General features: G+C 54.8%; 1 protein-coding gene across 2 annotated transcripts in view; it reads left to right on the plus strand.

Annotated features, from left to right (window-relative positions):
- Positions 1–24,075, plus strand: part of ECE1 (endothelin converting enzyme 1) — a 99,481-nt gene that overhangs the window by 68,941 nt on the left and 6,465 nt on the right. For both annotated transcript variants that reach the window (XM_079776737.1, XM_079776736.1), the window contains exons 5-15: positions 2,376–2,497; positions 3,938–4,084; positions 4,989–5,054; positions 6,125–6,316; positions 13,120–13,262; positions 14,447–14,561; positions 16,051–16,161; positions 17,398–17,496; positions 17,922–17,999; positions 19,721–19,824; positions 23,552–23,662. In XM_079776737.1, the coding sequence (XP_079632863.1) occupies positions 2,376–2,497; positions 3,938–4,084; positions 4,989–5,054; positions 6,125–6,316; positions 13,120–13,262; positions 14,447–14,561; positions 16,051–16,161; positions 17,398–17,496; positions 17,922–17,999; positions 19,721–19,824; positions 23,552–23,662 (1,288 nt within the window). The remainder of the gene's footprint in view (positions 1–2,375; positions 2,498–3,937; positions 4,085–4,988; positions 5,055–6,124; positions 6,317–13,119; positions 13,263–14,446; positions 14,562–16,050; positions 16,162–17,397; positions 17,497–17,921; positions 18,000–19,720; positions 19,825–23,551; positions 23,663–24,075) is intronic.

Raw genomic sequence — 24,075 nt, forward strand, 5'->3', positions numbered from 1 at the left:
GGGGGGGGTGTTGAACCCCGAAGGAGGGAAAGAGGCTGGCTGCTTTCCCGCCCCTCCCCGGAGGCCCCTGGGGAATTGCAAACAGATGGGGGAGGGGCCGCCTGGAAGTTGCTGGAAGGAGCGCAGCCAGCCTGTCCCTGGAGCCTTTCCGTGGGCCTCTTATCTGGGTGGCCTTGGGGCCCTGGGGGAGGGCAGTGCCCGGCCCCCTGATGGGCTGGAGCGCACAGAGCGTACCTCCCCTGACGCTGGCCCTGGCATTTCAGGGTCACGGCCAGAGCCAGATGTGGCCAGCCCGACATCCGTGAGGATTCGTGCTCCCCCTTCCAGGAGCCTAGCTGCTGGGAGGTGTTGTCATAGAAACGCAGCCCCTGGGAGGGGGTGGGGAACACATCGCTTTTCCTGCTTTGCTGCTTTTTGAGTCTGAGGAGCAGGGACAAGTCCCTGCCCTTCCTCCAGGGAGCTCTCCTGCTCTGAGGGGCACGGGGACGTGCAGGTGCTGCCCTGCAGGGCTGTGTGCCCCCATAGCTCTCATCACTGCTCCCAGCACTCTGTCACCCCATCGCCCTGCAAGCTCCCCATCCCTCTCTGAGCCTCCCCCTGACTTCAGCCAGGCAGGGCTGACCTCTCCAGCCAGTGGAAACGGTGGTGCTGTTCAGGGTAAGAACTGGGGGCAGGGAGCTGCAGGATGAGGGCCGGGCAGGCTGATTAGACCAGCCAGGAAGTGACTCGCGTCCTTTGTACCCACCGGCTGCGAGTGGATTTCTTTTCTCCAAACCGCATGCCCTTTTAGGCTTGTTTTTCCTCACACCCTCCCCCTCCCCCCAGGCCCAGTGCCCTTCGCCCTCATTCCTACCTGGTGAGTAACGTTTCATCTTCCAGAAGCAGCTCAACCAGGACGCCCTCCGGAGGCCCCCGGCCCCACCCCACCCAAGCGTGGGACTTCTTTTCTGGGTCCCAAAACCATGGGCGTTAAAGCACTTGGGTGTCTCGAGGTTCATTTCTTTGTACGTCTGTGTTTACTCTCAGACCTGGAGCTCCTCGGGGGGTGGGGAGCAGGTCTTATTCGTGGCTGTAAACCCTGGCGCCCAGCCCCGGGCCTGGCACCCAGTAGGTGCTCAGTGCTGAGAGCCTACATGAATGAACCTCTTGGGGACCCCCTGAGAGGGGCCTTGAAGGCCGAGGAGAGTTGGACAGTGTCCCATGCAGAAGGGCCAGGGCGGGCTTTTCCTTTTTTTAAAATCTTTATTGTTGAAAGTATGACAGGTCCTCCTCTCCCCCCATAAACCTCTTCCAGCCCGCTCTCGTCGTCCCCCCACCCCACCTGGCTTTTCTCCAGAGGACAGGGAGGTTGTCTTTGCACCCCCAAAGCCTGCCCAGAGGAAGCATCTGTTTAGAGGATGAATGGGTAACTTTCTGACCAAAAAGTCTTCATGGAGGACGTGGGGTTTGGGGTGTTTTTGGAAGGAAGCAAAGGAAGGAGTTTCAGGGTCCAGGAAAGACAAATACGAACTGAGGCCAAGTGGCCAGAGCAGCGAGGAGCTCCCAGGGAGCAAGCTGGACAGAGGGAGCGGAAGAGGTCGGGGACCCAGGGTCTGGAGGGGCGGGCCCTGAGACAAAAGCTCAGGCACATAGTAGGTCCTTGTGACCCGAACAGCAGGAAGTGGTCGCCTTCCCAGGGTGCAGCTGGGACCCTGCCCTGTGCTCTCGTACATACAGGAGCACGGCCCTCGGCAGGTGGCATCTGGACCGGGGCCCCAAGGACAGGGAGGAGGGACCGTCTCCCAGGGGCCCGAGTGTAAGGGGCTGCGATGCGGCTTGCCGGGTTTGGGAAGGGAAATGGCAAACAGCCCCTGAGTCCGCTGTTAGTCTGAGGAACGTGCCGGGCTCTGGGAGGACGACGCTGAAAGTACAGCCATAGAATGAATGAGGCCTTTAAGGCTGCCGCCCAGCTCCAGTCTTTATCACCGGGAAGGCCATCTGGGACCTGAAGCCAAGACAGGCCTCTGCCCCACGCGCCGGGCGGGGGTGTTCGGGGCCAGCGGGGAAGCAGACCGCCCTCCAGCTGGGCGCCCACGCTGCCAACCGGGGACACGTCTGCACACCCGACCACCAGGGCGGGGGAAGCAGTGTCTTCTGGTTTGCGGGCAGCTCACAGCAGGGGCACCTCCAGTTTGCCCGGCTGTGCCCTGGGGCGGTCCCGTGCCTGCTCTGACAGCTCCTCACCGCTGCCCTGACAGGCAGGGCCCTAGCTGGGGGGGGGGGGGGGGGGGGCGGGGGGGTACCCGTACCCCTCACAGCCAAGGCCTGCGGAGGACCACCCCGAGCTCCCAGCGGGACGTGGGGGCATGTCGCAAACGGCTCTCTTGTCATTCCAGAAAACTCCACAGCCAGCGTGAGCGAAGCAGAAAAGAAGGCCCAGGTGTACTACCGCGCGTGTATGAACGAAACCAAGATCGAGGAGCTGAAGGCCAAGCCCCTGATGGAGCTGATTGAGAGGGTGAGTTCCTGCGGCAGGCTTTCCCGGATCTCCCCGCCCGTGCCGCCTGCCTGCCCCTCTGGCTTCTGTCCGAGCTCCAGCTGCCAGCAGGACCGGCCGTGGATGGTGCAGCCTGTCTGCTGACATGTGTCAGGGTTGTGTGAGTGTGCGTGTGCGTGTGCGTGTGCGTGTGCGTGTGCATGCTCATCTCTCTGTGGGTGGGACTGTCCGGGTGTGTATTTGTTGTTTTTTTTTTAAATATATTTTTATGGATTTCAGAGAGGAAGGGAGAGGGAGAAGGAGAGGGTGAGAGAGATAGAAGTATCAATGATGAGAGAGAATTATTGATTGGCTGCCTCCCGCACGCCCCCTATTGGTGATCAAGCCCCAAACCTCCGGTATGTGCCCTGACCGGGAATCGAACCATGACCTCCTGGTTCAGGGGTTGATGTTCAGCCACTGAGCGACCCCTGCTGGACATCCGTGTGTGTATGTGTGTGGGCATGTCTGTCACACACGTGTGCCTCTGCGGCTGTGGGTGGGACAGGGCTGTATTTACAGAGAAAGTGTTCTCTGTGTTGCTGCTTCCTTGTCCTCAGAGAGTGTGTCTGTGTGAGAGGGGGGGGGGTGTTCACAAGGACCAACAGCAAGTCTTGGAGCAGAAGCAGAGCCCGCCCTCTGACCAGGGCCTCCCCGGCCCCCTGACCTGGAGAAAGAGTCCTTCTTCCTGGGCACCTTCCCGGCAGCCTTGGATGGCCTCCCGGGGCGGCCAGGCTGCCTGGCACACACCAGGGTGGCCGAGGGTATTTTCTAGCTGCCCTTGCTCCCTCCAGGCCCCGCCTCCCGGCTCGGCTCAGGGGAGGCATTGGGGCAGGTGGGGACCTGTGGGCACCCGGGACTGTACCTTCCCTCCCCTCTGCCAGCATGGGCCTAACCAGGAACACCAAGGAAATCTAACTCTGAGAGAAACTAAAATAGATAATCTTTTTTAAAATATAGAGCTTTCCTTATACCTGAAAACAATATAGAATAGCATTGAAAGTAAACTGTAACTGAAAAAGAAATAAGTACAACTTAAAAATAAATGAAATTTGGTGCTTTAGGCACAATTGGATTTATGCTTCAATAGGAATGACATTCATGTGACTTAGTGTTAAAAAAATAAACAGTGTTCCGGAAGAGCCTTCTTCCCATCCCGCCCCCAGCCGCCAGGGAGCAGCCGCCAGGGAGCAGCCACCAGGGAGCAGCTGCCATGTGGACCCACGGCTCCCTTGTCGAGGGTGTGTCTTTGCTCCATCCGGGATCTCTGGCTAATGAAGACCGTCCCTTTCGTTTGCTCTTGAGGCTCAGAGAGGTCCGATGGCTGACCAGGGTTGCAGAGCATGTCAGCCTCAGAAGCACATTTCGCACCCAGGTCTCCCCGCCATCTCATCACCTCCCTGTTTCCTTCCCTCCCCACAGCTCGGGGGCTGGAACATCACAGGGCCCTGGGACAAGGACAACTTCCAGGAGATCCTGCAGGTGGTCACATCCCACTACCGCACCTCGCCCTTCTTCTCCGTCTACGTCAGCGCCGATTCCAAAAACTCCAACAGCAACGTGATCCAGGTGAGCTGACCTGGCATTCCGGGAAGGAGGGCAGGACCTCATGGCCTGTTCTGAGTTTAGCCAGCGTTGCCTTGGGGCAGTTGGGGAGGGGACTTGCCCTGGCCTGGCAGACAGTCTTGGCTCCCAATGGTGAGAGCTTTATAGGCAAGAAGTTTTGGAAGGGCAGGCTGCCTCCTGGGGCAGGTGGGGCTGCTGCACCTCCAAGGAATCTTCGGGGTTCTGATATGTCACTGGGCTCCAGGGGTGATGTCAACCCCTAGGCTCAGCTGGAGCCACGTCTTGGTCCCCCCACCTCAGCCTCCAGCCTTTGTATCTCTGCCTGGAATGGCTTGGAGTCCATCTCTCTCTCCATGAAGGCTGAGTTTCCACCTATTTCTGCCATTCACTCACTGTGTGACCTTGGGCAAGTGCCTCAACCTTTCTGAGCTTCCATTTCCTTACCAATGAAATGAACTGTACACTTGATCTTAACCAGAAGGCCAAGAAGAGATCAAATGCATTATAATAACCCCTGCTCTAGGTCTGACAAGGTGAGGCCATAACTATCAGGAATTGACACTCCTCACCAGCCCCCCACTCACCAAGCCCTTTACTGGCACTCTCTCCTTGAATCCCTTTTCCAGCCCTGAGGGTTAGCTATTGCCCGCCCCCCCCCCCCCTTATTTGGCTGATGAGGAACCTGGGGATCAGGCAGGGTCAGTAACTTGACCAAGGTTACGCAGCTTGTGAGTGGCTCTTAACCACTGCTGCGTCTTGGGCAGTGTTTCATGAACTAGAGCTGCTCTGCTGGGCCTGGGAGGCGTTGAGAGAGGAGGGGGGCTCTGTGGGGCCCTCCCGGTGGGTGGAGACCTGCGGGGTGGGTGTGCAACAGGAGCTTCCCTCTCACTCCCGCCTTTCTCTCCAGGTGGACCAGTCTGGCCTGGGCTTGCCCTCAAGGGATTATTACCTGAACAAAACGGAAAATGAGAAGGTGAGTGGGCCTCTGCGAAGAGAATGGCTCCCGCCCCAGCTCTCCATGGCTCGTCCCCCACCCCGTGTCCCCTGAGTGTTCAGGTCTTTGAAGCCAGAGAGGAACCCAGAGGTGTCGCTTACCTGACAGGTGACACGCAGTCCCTGGCAGGGAGGGTGTCCCATTCCAGAGTTAGGCTGACTCACATCCCGGCATCATGGGCCTCCATAGGCAGGAGCAGGTGCTGTGTGTCCCTGTTCTAGAGCGATGCAGCGGTACAGCCCTGCCATCCGGGGGTGCTGGGCCTTTTCTGCTCACAGCACCTGTGGCCCTCTGGTGACCCTGCACATACTGAACGTCTCCTCTGACCTTCATCCGCCTCCTCTGTCCCTGGGTATTATTTTTACCTTGCCTGTTGCAGAGGAGGGAATATGGCTCAGAGACAATGCGTGATCTGCTCGAGGTCACTTAGCCGAGGCTGAGATTCCTGTCCAGACCCTCTAACTCTAAAACCCACGCCTTTCCATCCCCGTGGCTGCATCCGTGGTGTCCCGGGGAGACCTGGCCTGGGGTTCGACATCTGTCTACTCATCATCCCACCCACATGTGTTGAGCACGTGCCTACTATGCCTGATGCTGGGGAGATAGTGGTGAACAAGGCAGCCTGGTCCCTGCCCCGTGGGGCTTCAGGTCTAGTAGGGGAGGCAGCTGTTAATTAACCACCAATTAGAGGCATAATGACAAATGGTGATGAGGAAAGGTGAATGGAGAAAGTAACCTGGGGACCTAATTTAGATGGGGGTGGGGGGGGCACCGAGAACATTGAGAAAAAGTGAGTCCCAGGCACTGAAAGATGGCTCTGGTGGGACGAGCATGCGGGAGGCAATGTGGGCCTGGGCAGCAGGGACCGAGCCCCCTGGGGCCTGTGGCCGTGGTCCCGAGGGCCGCATGGAGCCGTGAAGCGGTGCACTGCCAAACTCCTTCTGGAAGCTGTTTCCGGTGGGCGCCCGGGGAAGGCACCAGCCCCTCCCCCCCTGCGCTGGGCCACAGGGGCAGTGGTGGCAGCCACTGACAGGCGGGGGGTCCCACAGGTGCTGACAGGGTACCTGAACTACATGGTCCAGCTGGGGAAGCTGCTGGGCGGCGGGGACGAAGCCGCCGTGCGGCCCCAGATGCAGCAGATCCTGGACTTTGAGACGACGCTGGCCAACATCACCATCCCCCAGGAGAAGCGCCGGGACGAGGAGCTCATCTACCACAAAGTGACAGCAGCCGAGCTGCAGGTAACGGGAGCTCCGGCGGGGCAGCCACAGGGCTTCAGGACGGAGGGCGCTGGGCCAGGTTTTACACCCACTTCATCAGACCCTCAGAACAACCCTCTGAAGCTGGGCTGGTTGTTCTACCCACTTCTCAGATGGAAAAACTGACGGAGGCTCCGGGAGGTGGAGTTTCTGTTGCCTACACCAGGCTGCTTTTCGGTAACAGCATGTGCCCGGGGAGGCTGTGGTCATGATAATAGCTCACATTGACTGGGCATTGCCAATCTCTCAAGCACCAAGCTATCGAGCCTGGTACACAGCAAACAGTAAATGTGAGGGCCGGGTTCTGTCGACATTTCACGCTTTTTTTTTTTAATATACTAGAGGCCTGGTGCATGGATTCGTGCACCGGTGGGGTCTCTCGACCTGGCCTGTGCCCTCTCGCAATCCGTGACCCCTCGGGGGATGTCGGAGAGCCAGTGCAGGCCAGACCCAGGGACCCCACCGGTGCACGAATCCGTGCACTGGGCCTCTAGTATGCATATAAGATCTTTGGTTAATCTCTTCCCACCCTCCCCACTTCCCTCTGAGATTCATCAGTCTGTTCTGTGTTTCCATGCCTGTGCATTGAGCGTCTGCCCTCTGCTGGTCAGTGTGCATCATAGCTACCGGCTGATCTGCTGGTGAGCCGGTCGGCTGGACAGTCAGTCGTCTGGTCACTTAGGCTTTAATATATATAGATTTTTATTTTCAAAGAGGGAAAGAGATAGAAACATCAATGATGAGAGAGAATCATTGATTGGCTGCCTCCTGCACACCCCCTACTGGGGATCGAGCCCGCAACCCCGTCATGTGCCCTTGGCAGGAATCGAACCTGGGACCCTTCAGTCCACAGGCGGACTCTCTATCCATCTAGAGCCACTTCACTCTTTTTTAAGCCTGGAGGTTAGGGGACATGTTGAAAGCCATGAGGCTCCTACGTAACAGGGGAGCTTGGCATTGGAATCAGGCATGGCTAACTGAAGCTCTGCTTCTGACCGTGACCCCGGTGACCCCGGTGGAATCAGGTTAGGGCAGTGATGGACAACCTTTTGAGCTTGGTGTGTCAAACTTCGCCAAAAAACTGAGCATAACTCGGGTAGTGTGTCACTTTGAGGAAAAAAACATTATTTCACAAATCAGAAATGGCTACGCGTGTCAGTGCTGACACACGTGTCATAGGTTCGCCATCACTGGTTAGGGTCCAAACTGTGAGGCTCTCTGTACTGAGCATGACTTACCTGAGAAGTTCCCTCCGTAGCTCAGCCTTTGTGAAAGGCTGCCCCCTGGTGGCTGCCTGGGACTTGCAGGTCACGAGTTTGCCTGCCAAGTTCTTTCTTTCCACTTCATGGGGTGTTAGTGTCCAGCCTTACCCCAAACCCCCCGGGGTCACGGAGGAAACCAGCCGAGTGGCCTCAGCCCATCTTCCTGTTCCCTGCCATCACCCAGGAATGCTTGGCTGGGCCTTGCTCTCTGGGGAGGATGTCTGGGACAGGCTAAAAGGTCTCCTCCCTTCTCTACCCTCTGACCAGCCAAGTCCTGCCCATGCATTAGAGTTCGGCTCATTCACTCTCATTTCTGGAAGAACACGGAGGTCCCTGCCCTTTTCTCCTCCATCCCTCCCTTTGACAGGTGTGCATGGGGCCACCAACAAGGAAACAACCCCAGACTCACCGCTAAGTACTTTGAGCAAGAGAAGCAGGGCACGAGGGCAGGGCAGGGCGAAGCCAGGGAAGGCGAGTCTGGAGAGGGGTGAGCATAGCCCAGGTGGAGGCAAACCTGGCCTCCTGGGTGCCAGCTGCCCGCTAGGTGCCCCGAGAAGCTGGCATCAGGGTGAGTGGTGCTGGGGGGGGGGTGGTGTCAGGAAGATCAACAGCCTGTGATGGGCACCATCTGGCCCTGTTTTTCCGCTCTGAGGCCAGGTCGAGGGAGGTGCTGTTTGTGCACCATAATTTGGTTTGCTCCAGCTGCCCAGTTCTCAGCTCAAGGGGGGGCCTCAGCTCCCCACAGTGGCCACGATGCCAACTGACTACCCCAGGAGTGGCAGAGAAGGCACAGTAGCCCTGGGCACATCAGCCCCAGCCTGGCTATCAGGTTCTACCCCCAGGCATCCTATCGCCATTGCCCTTGTTCTGTTCTTCCTCCCTCCCAGCTGCATAGCTTTCCCCTGGGGAGGACTCGGCAGAGGCCGCAGCCTGGAGTGGTGTGAGCCCTGGGCGGGGTCAGAAGCCTGCTCTGGCCCAGCCCCCCCACGAGCTGTGAGACCTTGGGCAAGTCACACAACCCCTTCTTTGAGCCTGGGTTTCCTTTCTTGTAAAATGGGGCTTTGCTCATTCATTCTCCCCTGCTGTGTGCCAGGGGGACAAATGCGTGGCAGCCCCTGCCCTGGCAGCTGGAGTGGCAGAGCCCTTAGAAAACAGGCTGAACCCTGTGCAGTGTCTCTCAGAGGAAATGGGCACATGGACATATGAGACAAGTACCTTTAAAGCCGTCCCGGGCCCCTGAGGCCCGTCTCCCGGATAAGAAGCTCTGCCTGGCCTGCCCAGGGGTTGCGAGAGGGTGCGATGAAGCAAGGGATGAGATTTCACTTTGTAAACGGATACGTGCAATGCAGATAGATCTTCGTCATCGGGATTAGTATTATTCCTTTGTTACGGGTGATCCCAGCCACGTCTCCAGCGCTAAACTCATTTGATTCCTTCCACCCTTGGATAGAGAATGCCTTGTTTGCTGGCTACTGGAAATTGGCTTCCTTCCCACCCTGCTGGTGACTGGGCAGGCCCTCCAGCCCTCAGTGTGGGGCTGCCCGCCGAGCGCCGTGGTCCCAGACTCGCCCCCGGCAGAGTCTGAGTTCAGAGCACTGAATCCAACGTCCTTCTGTCGCTTCTCTGGGGACCTGAGGACCCTCCCATTCTTTTCCAGGACCTTCCACACCAAAAGGTGTTGTTTGGGAATGAGTCCCATCCCCTTTAAATCCTCCAGCTGAGACAAAGCCTGATAGCATCTTTCTTTTCTCTCCCTCTTTGCAAGCCTACTTGAGCCGGTGGGTCGGTGACCGGCAGTCCTCTCTGGCTGCGGGTATGGAAAATAGAGCTCGTCAGGGTGCCCCAAAGGATTTGAGTCACAAGTGGAGTGTCCTCGTTGGTTAAAGCAGCCATCTCCTTGGAGACGGACCTAGGCACGCATGTTCAAGTTAGGCGTTCTCTGCAGGAATAGAGGTTGAAAATGTGGAAATCCTGGTATTCCACACGCACCCTCCCTCGGAGTTGTGGGAATTGGCCTGCACAGCGCATCTGTGCCCTAGAGGACCAGGTCTGTATTAAGTAGGTAGAGGTTTATCTCCTGATGGCTGTGCCCTGGTCGGAGAGTTCCAGTCGCCTGCCGTTTATGAAGCTCTTATGAATTGTATAAACAATGACGCTTCGTAAACTTGGCCAATTTCCCAGGGGTCTTTGCCAGCAGGTCATGTAGACAGGTGGCTCTAAGTGTGGAGCCCTATGTGAGCGTCTCACCTAAACACCCCCACGTTTTGCAGCCACAGAAATGTTAAGGGGGAGCCCCAGAGGTTGCCTGCCCGAGGGGCTCCTGCCAGGACCAGGGAGCAGGACGGACAAGCTGGAAAGAGAGGAAACTCGGGTTTGTTGAGCAAGCTGTCCCGAGAGGCACAGGGCAGCCAACCCTGGAGGGGGAGGTGGGGATCGTTGTCCCCATTTTAGAGAAAGACTGGGTCTTCTCAGGCCAGCACAGGGCTCCTTCCCGCTGCCCCGCTGTGGGGCAGGCAGACGTTTGCAGGAGCCCACAGGGCACAGCTCTTCCCAGCTCTGGGAAGTCTGAGTAGGTCAGGGTGGAAATACAAGCCACGCTGAGAGCCAGTTGTCAAGCCCTGGCCTGCGGGAGCGGCCCTCCTCCATCCTCTGAGGTCCTTGTTCCCCAGCAGCTGAGCTGAGCTGCCCTTTAAAACCAGACACATGAGTACACCCCGGTTTTAGACCTGCACAGTCACTGGTTCACCCTGTGACCTCCGCAAAGCCACTGTCGCTCGTCGGCAAGTTCGGTGTCTGTTACATGGAGGGTTTCCGTGGCGGCCTCTCTCGTGGAGGACTCTGTGTTTACCAACAGGTTATAGATCCAGCTGATGTTACAGACTGAGTTTACCTTATTTTTTAAAAATATATGTATTTTATTAATTTCAGTGAGGAAAAGAGAGGGAGAGAAAGAAACATCAATGATGAGAGAGGACCATTGATTGGCTGCCTCCTGCACGCTCCCTACTGGGGATCAAGCCAGAAACCTGAGCATGTGTCCTGACCGGGAATCGAACCTTGACCTCCTGGTTCATAGGTCAATGCTCAACCCCTGAGCCACACCTTCTGGGCAGCTTTTGCATTATTGATTCATACGAAGGCCATTTATAATGCCTCTCGCACCTTCCTGCATCTTGCATTTTGCCCTTTTTCAAGGGAACAAAACAGAATTTGGAATTGAATGAGCGCAGGCCCACTCGTGGGAGACCTGGAGCAGTGATGACAATAGCTACAGGCACTTTGGCTGTAAAACAGCACGTGTAGTCCCAAAAACATTGCATTCTGTAAAATTACAGGGCAAAAAGATAACTAAAAATAACAAGACATATGGGAAAAACAGGTGTAAAGCAGACCATTCCAAAGTGGTGCAACTTGCCCTAGCTGGTTTGGCTCAGTGGATAGAGCGTTGGCCTGTGGCCTAAAGGGTCCCAGGTTCGATTCCGGCCAAGGGCATATGCTGAGGTTTCGGGCTCGATCCCCCAAGTAGGGGGCATGCAGGAGGCAGCCAATCAATGATTCTCTCTCATCATTGATGTTTCTATCTCTCTATCCCTCTCCCTTCCTCTCTGAAATCAATAAAAATATATATTTTTTAAAAGTGGTGCAGCTTGGCTTGAGGGCATTACTAAGTGAAATAAGTCCGTCACACAAGGTCAGATTCTGTGTGAGTCCACTTCCATGCGCAGTCAGATGCACAGAGACGGAAGGAAGGTAGCGTGGGGGCTCCCAGGGGCTGGAGGAGTTAGGCACCGAGTTTCATTTCTGCAAGGTGGTGGTGGTGATGGTTGCCTCACGATGCCACTGAACTGTGTGCACACTTAACAAGGGTGAAGAGGGTTCATTTTAGATGTGTATTTTTACCACAATTTTTAAAAAAATGTTGAGTTAACTTTGTAATCAAAACACTCACAAAGCAATCATTGGAACCTGGAGAGATCACACAGCTTGGCTGGAGGCTGCCTGGTGGGAAGCGGAAATGTTGGCTGTAGACTAACGGGAGCTCTGAGCCTGAGCTGGGGCGGTGGGGGGCCGGGGGGGGGTGGCCCGCAAGGTGGGCCAAGAGCAAGTGCAGCCTGCCAAGAGCTGAGTTGCACAGAGCTGGCTGTGCCTCTGTGGGGAGGGAGCCTGCGCAGGTGCTCGATTTAAATTACCTTAAAATAGAGCTGCTGGGCTCCCTGCGGTGCATCAGCTGAGCTAAGGGCTTTTCCTTTCTTGCTGAAGGTTATCATTCTACACGTGATTTTTTTTTTTTTTAGAGAAAGTGAAAGGGAGCGGGGGGGGGGGGGAGGAGAGAGAGAAACATCAATGTGAGAGAGACACATTGATTGGTTGCCTTCTGCATATGCCCTGACCGGGGCCAGGGATCGATCCTGCAACTCAGGTACGTGCCCTTGACTGGGAATTGAACCTGAGACCCCTTTGGTGCTTGGGCCGATGCCCCAACCACTGAGCAACACCGGCTGGGGCACAGCTGGCTGTCGTTCTTGAATTTACCAGTTGTATAGAAGGCCAGTCAGAATACAATTGGTATTCAACATGTTGAGTCTAACAGACAATATTAACTCATGTAATCTTCACACTAACCCTATGAAGTATGTTCTATTATTATGATGATCCCCACTTTCCAGATTCCCAAGGCACAGAGAGGTTCCTCATCTTTCTCAGGGTCACACAGCTCATAAGTAAGAGAGCTGGAGTATGAACCCAGACACTGTGGTTCCAGATTCTACACACTTACCCATTTAGGCCTGTCGAAGGCTCAGTTTCCTCATCAATACACTGAGGATAACAGTACCTACCTCCTAGGCTTGTCATGAGGACCAGTTGGGAGGTGTGTGAGTGATTAGCATGGCACCTGGCATGGGAGGGGCTTGGTCAACAGTAGCTTCTTGCTGCTGCTGCTGCTGTGTCTCCTCTCTCCCATCCTCGTTCCACATCAAGTTCAATTTTTGGCTCTTAGAATCCTAGGTACACTCCGTACCAGGTGGTTCTCGAGAGCATTCATTACCTGACAAACTGAGAAGGGTGTGGGAAGGGCACGTGGGATCAGAATGTTGGGTGTGAGCGCACCCTAGAGGTCAGTGGGGGGAGTGCTGCGACATTTCTCTCTGCTGTTTATCTTGTACTTGTCACCTGAATTTTGCCACCTAAATGTCATGTTCACATGTTCATTTCCTACATTAAAATCCTTTTGGTTAGGAATTTGTCATGTTGAGCAACATTTTAATATGGCAAGTTCCACTAGCTGTATGAGTTTTAACATGTTTCAGAGAGGTCAGCCCATACAATATCACGTGAGTATATTTTTTAAAAAAGAATTCTACGTACAGCATCATCTCCGATGAAAGCCAGCCAGCCTTGGTTTGACATCTTCCCAGTGCATTGTGGGACAGCTCCCAGCTCTCTGCTTTGTCCAAGGATGGAGGCACCAGGACACGCCCTGGAGACCTGGGCTCTGCATCACCCTGTTCTTTTCTCTTCCAGGCCTTGGCGCCCGCCATCAACTGGCTGCCCTTCCTCAACACCATCTTCTCCCCCGTGGAGATCAACGAGTCCGAGCCGATCGTTGTCTATGACAAGGAGTACCTCAGCCAGGTCTCCACCCTCATCAACAACACCGACAAGTGGTGAGGACACCGGGCGGCCTGGGACGGGCCTCTTGCAGGAAGTCTCTGAGGCCACCCTGCTGCCCTCTTCTCAGGCAGGATGGCCGAGCGATGACAGACTGACTCGGGGAAGTGGGCCCTGGCGTTGGTTTTTATGAGAGGCAGCAGGGCACCATGGTTATGAACGCAGGTTCAAATCCCAGCTCCCCCACCTGCCAGCTTTGTAGCCTCGGGCACATTTCTCTTACCCTTTCTCGGGTTCATTTTCCGAATCCATAAAATGGGGGTACAAGTAGCCCCTCCCCTGTAGGGTTGTTGTGAGACTTGAGTGAGATAACCCATGTGCAGTGCTTTGATATAGTGCCTTGACGCGGAATGGACTCGGTAAATGTTAGCTCGTGTTATTAGTATTTAGGATGTTTTCTTAAATTTTAAAGATTTGTTGTAGAAATTTTTGAAAACTGCAGAAAAAAGTTATATTTACCCAAAATACTAAGGTAGATCTTGTGGGATGTGTGTGTTTGTGGGTGTGCACATGTGGAGAGAGAAAGCATGTATGTGAGAGGACAGAGATGGGTTTCTAATGCACATCTTTTTCCCCCATCATTGTGCTAGAGGTATGGTCTGTTTTTCCCTGGGCTAGTTTTTAATTGATTTTTTAGAGAGAGAGAGAGACATCAATGTGTTGTTCCACTTATTTATGCATTCATTGATTGATTCTTGTATGTGCCCTGACCGGGGATCAAACCTGCAACCTTGGCATATGGGGACAACGCTCTGACTGAACTGCCTGGCCAGGGCCTCCCTTGACTTTTATCAGAAGCATTTTACCCATGTCATCCCAAGCCCTCTGCAGACCTCATTTTTCATAGCTACATGGGATTCCACTGAGAAAATTGATGGTTATGTACTCACCCCTCCCCCTGTTGGTTCCAGTTTGAGGCTCACAAGCACTTACTGAGCACTTGTGGGGTACAGATTATTGCACTAGGCACTGAGGGCTTTTCAGACCGAGGCTCTGCCCTGGAAGTGACAGTCCAGGTGCTTAGAGAGCATTCATTACCTGACAAACTGAGACGGGTGTGGGAAGAGCACGTGGGATCAGAATATTGGGTGTGAGCGCACCCTAGAGGTCAGTGCGGGGAGTGCCGCGACATTTCCAGCCCGGGGCACTTCTGAGCATGTCTTGTCTCCTCTCGCCCCAGCCTGCTGAACAACTACATGATCTGGAACCTGGTGCGGAAGACAAGTACCTTCCTTGATCAGCGCTTTCAGGATGCCGACGAGAAGTTCATGGAAGTCATGTATGGAACCAAGAAGGTGAGCCTCTTACTATGCACTCCCAAACACAGGTTGAGTACCTACTGTGTGCCAGGCCTTAGGTTGGGGGTTGGCATGACCAGGGTACCCTCTAGGGGCATGGAACCCACGAGGGAGGTAGACAGAGGCAGAGAATAAAGAGGGACACTGAAGAGGTCTGCCCAGGTGTCCTGAGCACGCAGGAGGCCTTACCCTGGGGAAGGCTGGGTGGGGTTGGGGGAGAGGGAAGACGGCCAGGCAGACACCTGCGTGGGAAAGCGTAAAAGAACTTGGGCGACTAAACTTAGAGAAGGCTAGCGTGCCTTTGCCTCCCTTCCTCACTTCTGGCCTGGAAGAATTTTTTTTAATGAAGGTATAACTTACATGCAACAAGATGTATAAAATACACAGTTCAGAGAGTTTTGACAGAGGAAATCACCCATGTAACCACCACCCCGTTTACCCAGCAGTTCTCTGAGCCCCTTCCCAGTAGCCCCCACCCCGCACCCCCAGGTGGGAGTAGAAGGGTGAAGTCGGAGTCAGACCCTAGGTGCCCTTTGTGCCTGGCTTCTGCTCGGCGTGTCTGTGAAATGCATCTGTGTTGTGTAGATCAGGAGTTGGTCCTTGTTGTTGCCAAACAGTGTGCTGTTGCATAAAAACACCACGTTTTGTTTTCCATCTGCCTGCGGGTGGGAGTTGGGGTGGTTTTCCGTTGAGGGCTATTAGGAAGCAGGCTGCCCTGACATGGGTGGGTTTTGCCACCTGTTGTCCAGGGTCCAGAGGACTTGGCTTCCTCTGCAGCCGACAGATTTATGGGCACGGGGCCCCCACTTGGGTCATGCAGACTGTCCACAGAGGGCTGCTGGGCAGGGGAGCGGGTGGGGCCAAAACTAGCCGTGGTGCTTTCTTCCCGAGCCACGCTGTCCCCGAGCCGAGCTCGGTGAGGCTGCAGCCTGGTGCCTGGCTCAGCGGCACAGGCGTCCTGCAGGCCACTGGGCTGGAGGGTGAGGCCCGGACCAGGGGCCGCGTCAGAGTCTGGCAGGGTCGCTGTGACAGTTCTTCCTCTGGAGGCTTTAAAGGGGGCTGGGTCCTGGCCTCCTGGCAAGGTCCTCCTGCTGCTCAGGGGTGACAAGGTAACTTCCCAAGGTTCTTGGTCGCCAGGATTCTCATCCTCCCCCAGGAGGTAGGACTGGTGGGAGCGTGGGTGTGGGGTCAGGCGTGGCAGAGTTCTGGTCACTGGGACCCTGGACCAGAGACTCCTCTGTGCTGAGTCTGTTTCCTGCCTCCCAGGTCATTCCGATGGCCACACAGGATCCCACCTGCGAAGTGCTGTGCACGGAGCCCATTTCAGGAAAGAGTAGATGGCCATGATGAGGGCCATTCTGTGGCCTCTTGGTCCCGTGTCTGAAAAGTTCTGGAAGGAAGCAGGGGCCCCAGCTGGTGCTGCCTCCCAGACCATCAGGGCTGGGAGGGAGGCCGGGGCCCCAGTAACCCCTCCCTCTGTTTCTAGACCTGCCTTCCTCGCTGGAAGTTCTGCGTGAGTGACACAGAAAACAACTTGGGCTTCGCCCTGGGCCCCATGTTTGTCAAAGAGACCTTCGCCGAGGACAGCAAGAACGTGGTAAGTGCCTCCCCTCGGACGCAGGCTGCGGCCTCACGCCAGCGATGGCTGCTCGTGAACTTGGCGGCCACACTCTGGTCTGGTCTGGACCTTCCCTCCCCAGGGCTCCAGCCTGAACTCTGAGGCCTTGTTTCCTGAAGCCCTGAATCATGAGAGTCACTCGTGAGCGTTACTGCTCTAGAGCGCAGGCCGTTTAGCTGTGTTATCTCGTTTCACCCTCACCGCGTCAGCCCTCCCCACTTCCAAGGGTCTGAGGACCAGCAGCATGATGTTGGCAGAGCAGCGCTAGGCCCAGGGTTGACGTTTTCTTACTCGGAGGGGGACAGGTGTGTTCTAGACGGGCAGAGGCGCATCGTGGCTAAGCATGTGAAGGCAGGCAGGCACCAAATCCGACCCTGGATTTACCAGTTCCTGGGCGGGGGGCTTGGGGCCGTATTCTCACCTCACCTGTAACGTGGGGGTGGAGGTGTGCATCCCACACGGGGAGATTAATGAGATGCTACATGTAAGAGCACCAGGCACGAAATAAGGGTCCCATAAAAGGTAGCTGTTCTACCGTTTTTATTACTAATACTAAACACATGGATGCTACCTGCAGTCAGAGGTTAGCAAGCGGAGACTCAGACCTATGGAGCGGCTTGCCTGGGGCAGAATCAGAGTCCAGTTCTGTCGGCCATCAGCCCCTCTGCTCTTCCTGCTGCAAACCCCGCCTTCCCCTGGTCTGGACTCTTCCTCTGCCTGGCCTGCCTGCCTGTGACATTGCCCTTGAGAATGTCGATTCCTCTCCAGCCTGAGCAGAACATTTCTAAAACTGCTGCTTAGAACTCGAGTTCTCTAGATTGTAAACCCGTTCCATCAGACAGGGATTCTGTGGCCCAATAAGTCTGGGAGAGGCCATGTGTTCCAGCCTTCTCCACAGACATTCCACTGCGTGGTGCCCCTTAAAGGCTCGGAAAAGCCCCATAGCCAAGAGACTTGCCCAGCGTTCTCAGAACGTACTCTAACCGTATTTGACCATGGAGCCTGTTTATGGAAGTCTAGTCTTATCTTATGGGACGTTAGTATACTGAGGAGCAAGGTTGGGGAGCATGGCTGTGCCCACCCCCCCCTTCTTAGCCCAGCACCTGGGAGCCTGAGGCTTTGAGCCAAGACCAGAGTTTAGTCTTTGCCTGCCGTCATTCTCCCCCTGGGGTACCATCCACGGCCCGCCCTCCAGGGTCAGCTCTGTCTCCGCAGGCCAGCGAGATCATCCTGGAGATCAAGAAGGCGTTTGAGGAGAGCCTGAGCACCCTCAAGTGGATGGATGAAGACACGCGGAAGTCAGCCAAGGAGAAGGTGAGGCCGCCAGGAGCTTGACGGGGGTGGATGCCGGAGAGACCACAGCCGGGCGCTGCCCCGCCCTCGGGGTGGACAGTCGGCGGGATGGAGGGGCAGCCTGAGCACGCGGTCGCGTTCACGACTGTCTGAGAAGGACACGCCGAGTGTGCGAGGGGGCGTGCAGGGAGATGCCGCGTGTCTAATGGAGAGGGAAGGGCCTGAGGTGGGTGGTGGGTGATGACTAGGGAAGGCCTCCCTTAAGAAGTGACATTGAAGTGATACCTGAGAGATGAGTAGCATTTAAACAGGAGAGGAGTCCTTCCAGAAAGAGATGAGGAAGCCCTGGGCTGGGAGGAGCCTGGCCCTGTGTCCCCTTAGCCCAGACCCTGAGCCCGGCCCCCACGGGGCACTCACTGTCTAGCCTCTGTGTCTCCCCCGAACAGGCAGACGCAATCTACAACATGATAGGCTACCCCAACTTCATCATGGACCCCAAGGAGCTCGACAAAGTGTTCAACGACGTGAGTGGTTCCTGCCTGCCCCCTTGCATTCCCAGATGTCCCTGGGGTCCCCATTTGGGAAAGGGGAGAGGCAGGCCTGGTCCAGATGGGGCGCTGGAGGCCACCAGGACTGTGAAGACATCTCGAGATGGTGAGCTGTGGGCTTTGGGGATGCGCCAGGCACGAGGAAGCTTCTCCCTGCTCCTCGGTCTCCTGGGCCAGCCGGAGGCCCCCTTCCCTGGAGCCACCAGCAGCCAGGGCCCAGCAGTCCGTGCCAGAACGGTGCCACGTGCCCCGCTGATAGTGGGAGGAAACACCCTAGAAGGTGCAGAGAGCATTGGCACGCCCCCCTAAAACATCGGTGGGGTACAGCGTGGACCCCTCGTACCGCCTCCTCCTCCCCGACTCCAGAGTTACCTCCTGTCCCAGGATCCTTCCCACCTTCCCAGAGAAACCTGACCCCTGGTTTGGCCCTTGAAATGCTAACAGGAAAGAGGAAGCATAACTCTCAAATGCACTGAAGCTTCCTTTAGGCAGCAGGGGTAGCTGACGTGACCCTGGTAGATAGAACTTTTGGCAAATCGCTCCTTTCAATGCATCGTGCTTCTGCCCTGAGAGGTACATTTTTAGATTTTTTTGCGACTGAGACTCATAAACGCGGGCCTTTTTGCAATTATAATAACGTCTCATCACGGTTCTATTTAAAACCCAGGGATATTAAGACCATTTCTGAGAATGCGAGGTGCCTTTTGCAGCCTTTTTCCTGGAGGGTGATTTAAGGTGCTCCAGAGTGTCAGGACAGGGACCAGGGGCTCCTGGAAACGGGGACGGAGGCCCGCCCAGGGCCCAGCGTTTCACTAGCTCCTGGTGGTAAAGCCAGAAAGCCCGGAGGGATCTGAGGGAGAACCTCGCGCCTGAAAAGAGCGGGAAGGCCGGGCTGAGGGTGAGGAAGATGCGCAGCAACGCCTGTCCCTGCCACTTCAGAGCTGGATCCAGCCTGATTTCTGAGATCTGTGCTACCCTGTATGGTGGCCACTGGCCATAGCTGGCTAATTCATCAAAATCTAATTACTTGCCCTAACCGGTTTGACTCAATGGATAGGGAGTTAGCCTACGGACTGAAGGGTCCCAGGTTCGATTCCGGTCAAGGGCATGTACCTTGGTTGCGGGCACATCCCCAGTGGAGGGTGTGCAGGAGGCAGCTGATTGATGTTTCTAACTCTCTATCCCTCTCCCTTCCTCTCTGTAAAAAAATCAATAAAATATATTAAATAAATAAAAAAAAATCTAATTACTTAAAATTAAATTAAATTTAAAAAGGAAAAAGCTTAGATTACATTTAAAAGCCACTCTAGCCACCTTTGAAATGCTCGGCAGCCACAGTGGCCGGTGTCTAACAGGAAAAGCACAGACACGGAGCGTGCCCGTCAGCGCGGGCAGCCAGCTCTGCCGGGCAGCGTGCTGCTGCAGGGCCTGGCACCGCGGGGTGTCTGCTGGTGCCAGAGGCCCTGGGCAAGCTCTCTGTGTCCTTGGGGGGAGAGGGTGCCAGGCCCCAGCAGGGGGAGGGCCGAGGGAAGAGCCCAAGCCTGCAGCCTCGAGGCCCCGTTCTGGCCTCTGACAGGCAGACCAGTCCCTTAGCCTCGCGGGCCCTCGGTGTCCTCAGTGTCCGAAGAGGTCTGGGTTCAGGGGTCCGAGGGCCTCGGGCCTGGCCCCGCTGATCCTGGCTCTGCTCTCTCGTCCAGTACACAGCAGTCCCGGACCTCTACTTCGAGAACGCCATGCGCTTTTTCAACTTCTCCTGGAGGGTCACTGCCGACCAGCTGAGGAAAGCTCCCAACAGAGACCAGTGAGTGCGGGCCTGGAGGGAGGTGCTGGCCCCGGCTCCCGGCTCGCGGGGTGCTCCGGGCTGAGCTCACCTTGGTGGACCAGGGGCCGACATCACTGTCCTGAGGGCCCTCCTCCGCTTTCCAGACGAGGGGCCCAAGGGTGAGGAAGTGTTCCCAGGCAGGAGCGGGGCCGGCTGGTCTGAGGGCCCCGGCGCCAGGCTGTTGGCAGAGTGGCCCGGCCTGGAGCGGAGCAGTCCTGGCATCACCTCCCAGCACCGCTTCTGCACTCGGAGCCGGTGTGACCACCGAGTGTGAGGACCCCGGGAGGGTCGCACCGAGGAGGCCTCCGCTCGGGCTCGTTTCCTCCAACTCCTCACCAACAGGAGCGCGGGATTCCCAGGGCGGTTCCCCGGAGGCTGGGGAAGGTTCCAGATGGGCCCCCGACAGCTGTGCTTCCCAAACCTTACCGCACATCAGGAGTCTCTGAGGAATTTTTTTTTAAAGACAGCTTTCTGCCCTGGCCGGTTAGAGCATTGACCCACGGACCAAAGGGTTGCGGGTTCGATTCCCGGTCAAGGGCACGTACCTCAGTTGCAGGTTCAATCCCTGGCCCTGGTTGGGATGCATGCGGGAGGCAACCAATTGATGTGTCTCTCTCTCATTGATGTTTCTCTCTCCCCCCCCGCTTCCTCTCTCCCCTCCATTCTCTCTCTAAAAAAATTAAAAAGTAAAAGAATAAAATAAAAGCTTTCTGGCCTGTCCACCAGACGTTGTTAAATCAACGTCACCTGGAGTGAGACCTGGTAGCTGTTGTTTTAATAGTCTCTTCAGAAAACCCAGGTGCAGTCAGCCCAGTGCTAGTTCTCAGGCAAATCTCCCTCTGTGCCTAACACATTTTGCAGAATAAAGCTTACCAGGCAGGCGGCAAAAGCAACTTCTCTGTGCCTCTGGTGCCCCCTGGTGGACAGCAGGGCTTTGAGCATCTGTTTCCCTTCTACAACCAGGCATGGTACCTCTAAAATGCACAAGAAGGCAGTCTTTTATCTCCAGAATACGGCACAGGTACTGCCACAGGGTCCTGAACGTATCTGGTCTTTTACAATTAGGCTACAGTTTTTCACTGAAGTGTCATTTCCTACCCACTTATGTACTCATCATTATTTTTTTAAATATATTTTATTGATTTTTTACAGAGAGGAAGGGAGAGGGAGAGAGAGCTAGAAACATCGATGAGAGAGAAACATCGACCAGCTGCCTCCTGCACACCCCCTACTGGGGATGTGCCTGCAAACAATGTACATGCCCTTGACCGGAATCGAACCTGGGACCCTTCAGTCCGCAGACCAACGCTCTACCCACTGAGCCAAACCGGTTTCAGCATCATTATTTTAATATAAATATGATGTTTTCAGGTTCTCAGTATCCTGTCATTGGGTGTCCCTTACCACATCTCCATGGGGCTCACCTGGAGAGACAGAGTGACTGTCTAGGCCAGTGATGGGCAACCTTTTGAGCTTGGTGTGTCAAACTTCGCCAAAAAACTGAGCATAACTCGGGTAGTGTGTCACTTTGAGGAAAAAACATTATTTCGCAAATGTTTCATCCTCAGGAGCAGCAAATGTTTCATCCTCGGCATGCGGCCGCCTCAGCAGCCGCGTGTCATCAAAAATGGCTACGCGTGTCAGTGCTGACACGCGTGTCATAGGTTCGCCATCACTTATCTAGGCCCTTAAAGAGAATGTCCTTCCTGTCTCGCTCTGCCCCTCATGGTCCCGTCCCCTCCACACCAGAAACATCATCCAGTGGCCGACTGTTTCAGTACCAGATACCATCAAGGACCCCTTCTAGCCAAAACCGGTTTGGCTCAGTGGCTAGAGCGTCGGCCTGTGGACTGAAAGGTCCCAGATTCAATTCCGGTCAAGGGCATGTACCTTGGTTGCGGGCACATCCCCAATAGGGGGTGTGCAAGAGGCAGCTGATCGATGATTCTCTCTCATCAATGTTTCTAACTCTCTATCCCTCTCTCTTCCTCTCTGTAAAAAATCAATAAAATATATATATTTTAAAAAAGGACCCCTTCTACGCTCTTTTTTTTTTAATATATTTTATTGATTTTTTACAGAGAGGAAGGGAGAGAGATAGAGAGTTTGAAACATCGATGAGAGAGAAACATCGATCAGCCGCCTCCTGCACACCTCCCACTGGGGATGTGCCCGCAACCAAGGTACATGCCCTTGACTGGAACCAAACCCGGGACCCTTCAGTCCACAGGCCGACGCTCTATCCACTGAGCCAAACCGGCTCCGGCCCCTTCTACGCTCTTAAAAAACTATTGGACCCAGAGAGCTTTTTTATAAAAGTTTCATCAATTTTTATGCACATTTTATGGGGGAAAAAAAACTTTTATCAGTTTAATGAGGAAAAAAAGAGGTATTGTTTGACTTTTTCAAATTTCTTTAATGTCTCTGGCTTAATCGTAGACATCTGGATTCTCATATCTGTTTCTTTATTACGTACAATTATACAATATAATTCTATATTATATTCAACCTATTACAGTGTATTGTTTTTTGAGCTATATAAAGCAAATCTAGTCTCACACAGATATGTAGTTGGAAAAGGGGGGCGTATTTTAATAGTCTTTCCTCATACTAGGGCACGTTCTGGATTGATATTAAACCAAGATTCATGAAGTGGTAATTTCTTAAAGGCTAACTGCCCTGTGGAATCGGAAACTATCTCCATGAACTTTTCATACTTCATTATACTAAAAACCATCCGTCTCTCTGGCACTTTGATCCATCTTTTACCCACCCATGATTTTTAACATGAAACATGGGTCGTTTGGAAAACAGTGACTCGCTGGGTTTCACATCTGTCTTCCAAATAGTGACACTTTGATGACACAATATCCAAGAAAACCCACATCTGATAGTACCACCACTGAGCTGCTGAGAAAAGCCTTTAAGGGTCAGGAAGCTGGCTGATACAAGCTTTTTAGGATTTTAATTTTCACTTGACACATCTAAATATATTTTTAACCTTGAATTTTTATCATTGGCGTCAAGTGGTGTCAGTTATTTTCCTTGAGGTGACAAGTTCATTTTTTTCAATTTCAAGAAAACGTCTGACAAGTACCCACGTCTGAAATGTCAGTTCGTCATTTATCCTCTCGGATACAGATGTGGTCACATCGTATTGAAGGTCTTGTACTCAAGGGTCTGGTTTTAATTAAATTAATGACTAGGCTACATCACTAAAGATGTTCTTTTTTAAAAATATATATTTTTTTATTGATTTCAGAGAGGAAGAGAGAGGGAGGGAGAGATAGAAACATCAATGATGAGAGAGACTCTGATCGGCTGCCTCCTGCACATCCCACACTGGGGTTCGAGCCCACAACCCGGGCATGTGCCCTGACCGGGAATGGAACTGTGACCTCCTGGTTCATAGGTCAACGCTCAACCACTGAGCCATACCAGCCAGGCTTATGTTCTTTGTCAGCGCCTCGGTGTTGCATTGTGTGGCGTGATGTTAGATTTAGCCGATCCCTTATTTGTAGACATTTAGGTGTTTTCTGGTTTCCCTCTCAAAACCAGTGTTGCTGTGGATGTCCCCGTACGTGTGTGCACTTGGGCCTGGGGTCAAGGGCATCCACATTTTCTCGGCTCTTGATATCCTCCCGGTGGGCTGCCCCCCGGGCCCTCCCCAGGCCGTCCTGACTGTCCATGTGCATGCTGCTTGCAGGTGGAGCATGACCCCTCCCATGGTGAATGCGTACTACTCGCCCACCAAGAACGAGATCGTGTTTCCAGCTGGAATCCTGCAGGCCCCGTTCTACACCCGCTCTTCACCCATGTATGGACGATGTTCCTGGTGCTCCCGCCCCATCTCCTTCCCCACCCCGCACCGGGCCCCCAGCCCAGCCCCAGCCCACAGCTGACCACACGATCCAGCCGGCCTCACTGGGGACCCTTTGCCCCACTCACCCAGGGAGCTTGGGACATTCAGAGACCTTTCAGAGGGGACATCATCACTCCCCGGGCTTCCCTGCAGGGCCTCCTGGTTCTGGGAGCCCCTGCACAGCGGGACCTCGGGGGAGGGTGCCTCTAACAGTGTTTCAGAGCAGTCGCAGCCGGGGAGCTGGGAAGGGCGAGGGCACTGTCTCGGAAAGGTCCCACGGGCTTCGCTTTGCTGACCCGGTGGCCCTTGGGCAAAGCGGTCGCACCATTCCAGGCCTTGGTTGGCTCATCTACAGAGTCGGTGACTCA

This window comes from Cnephaeus nilssonii (genome assembly GCF_951640355.1).
Source record: "Cnephaeus nilssonii genome assembly, chromosome: 7".
In the NCBI taxonomy this organism is placed as follows: Eukaryota; Metazoa; Chordata; class Mammalia; order Chiroptera; family Vespertilionidae; genus Cnephaeus; species Cnephaeus nilssonii.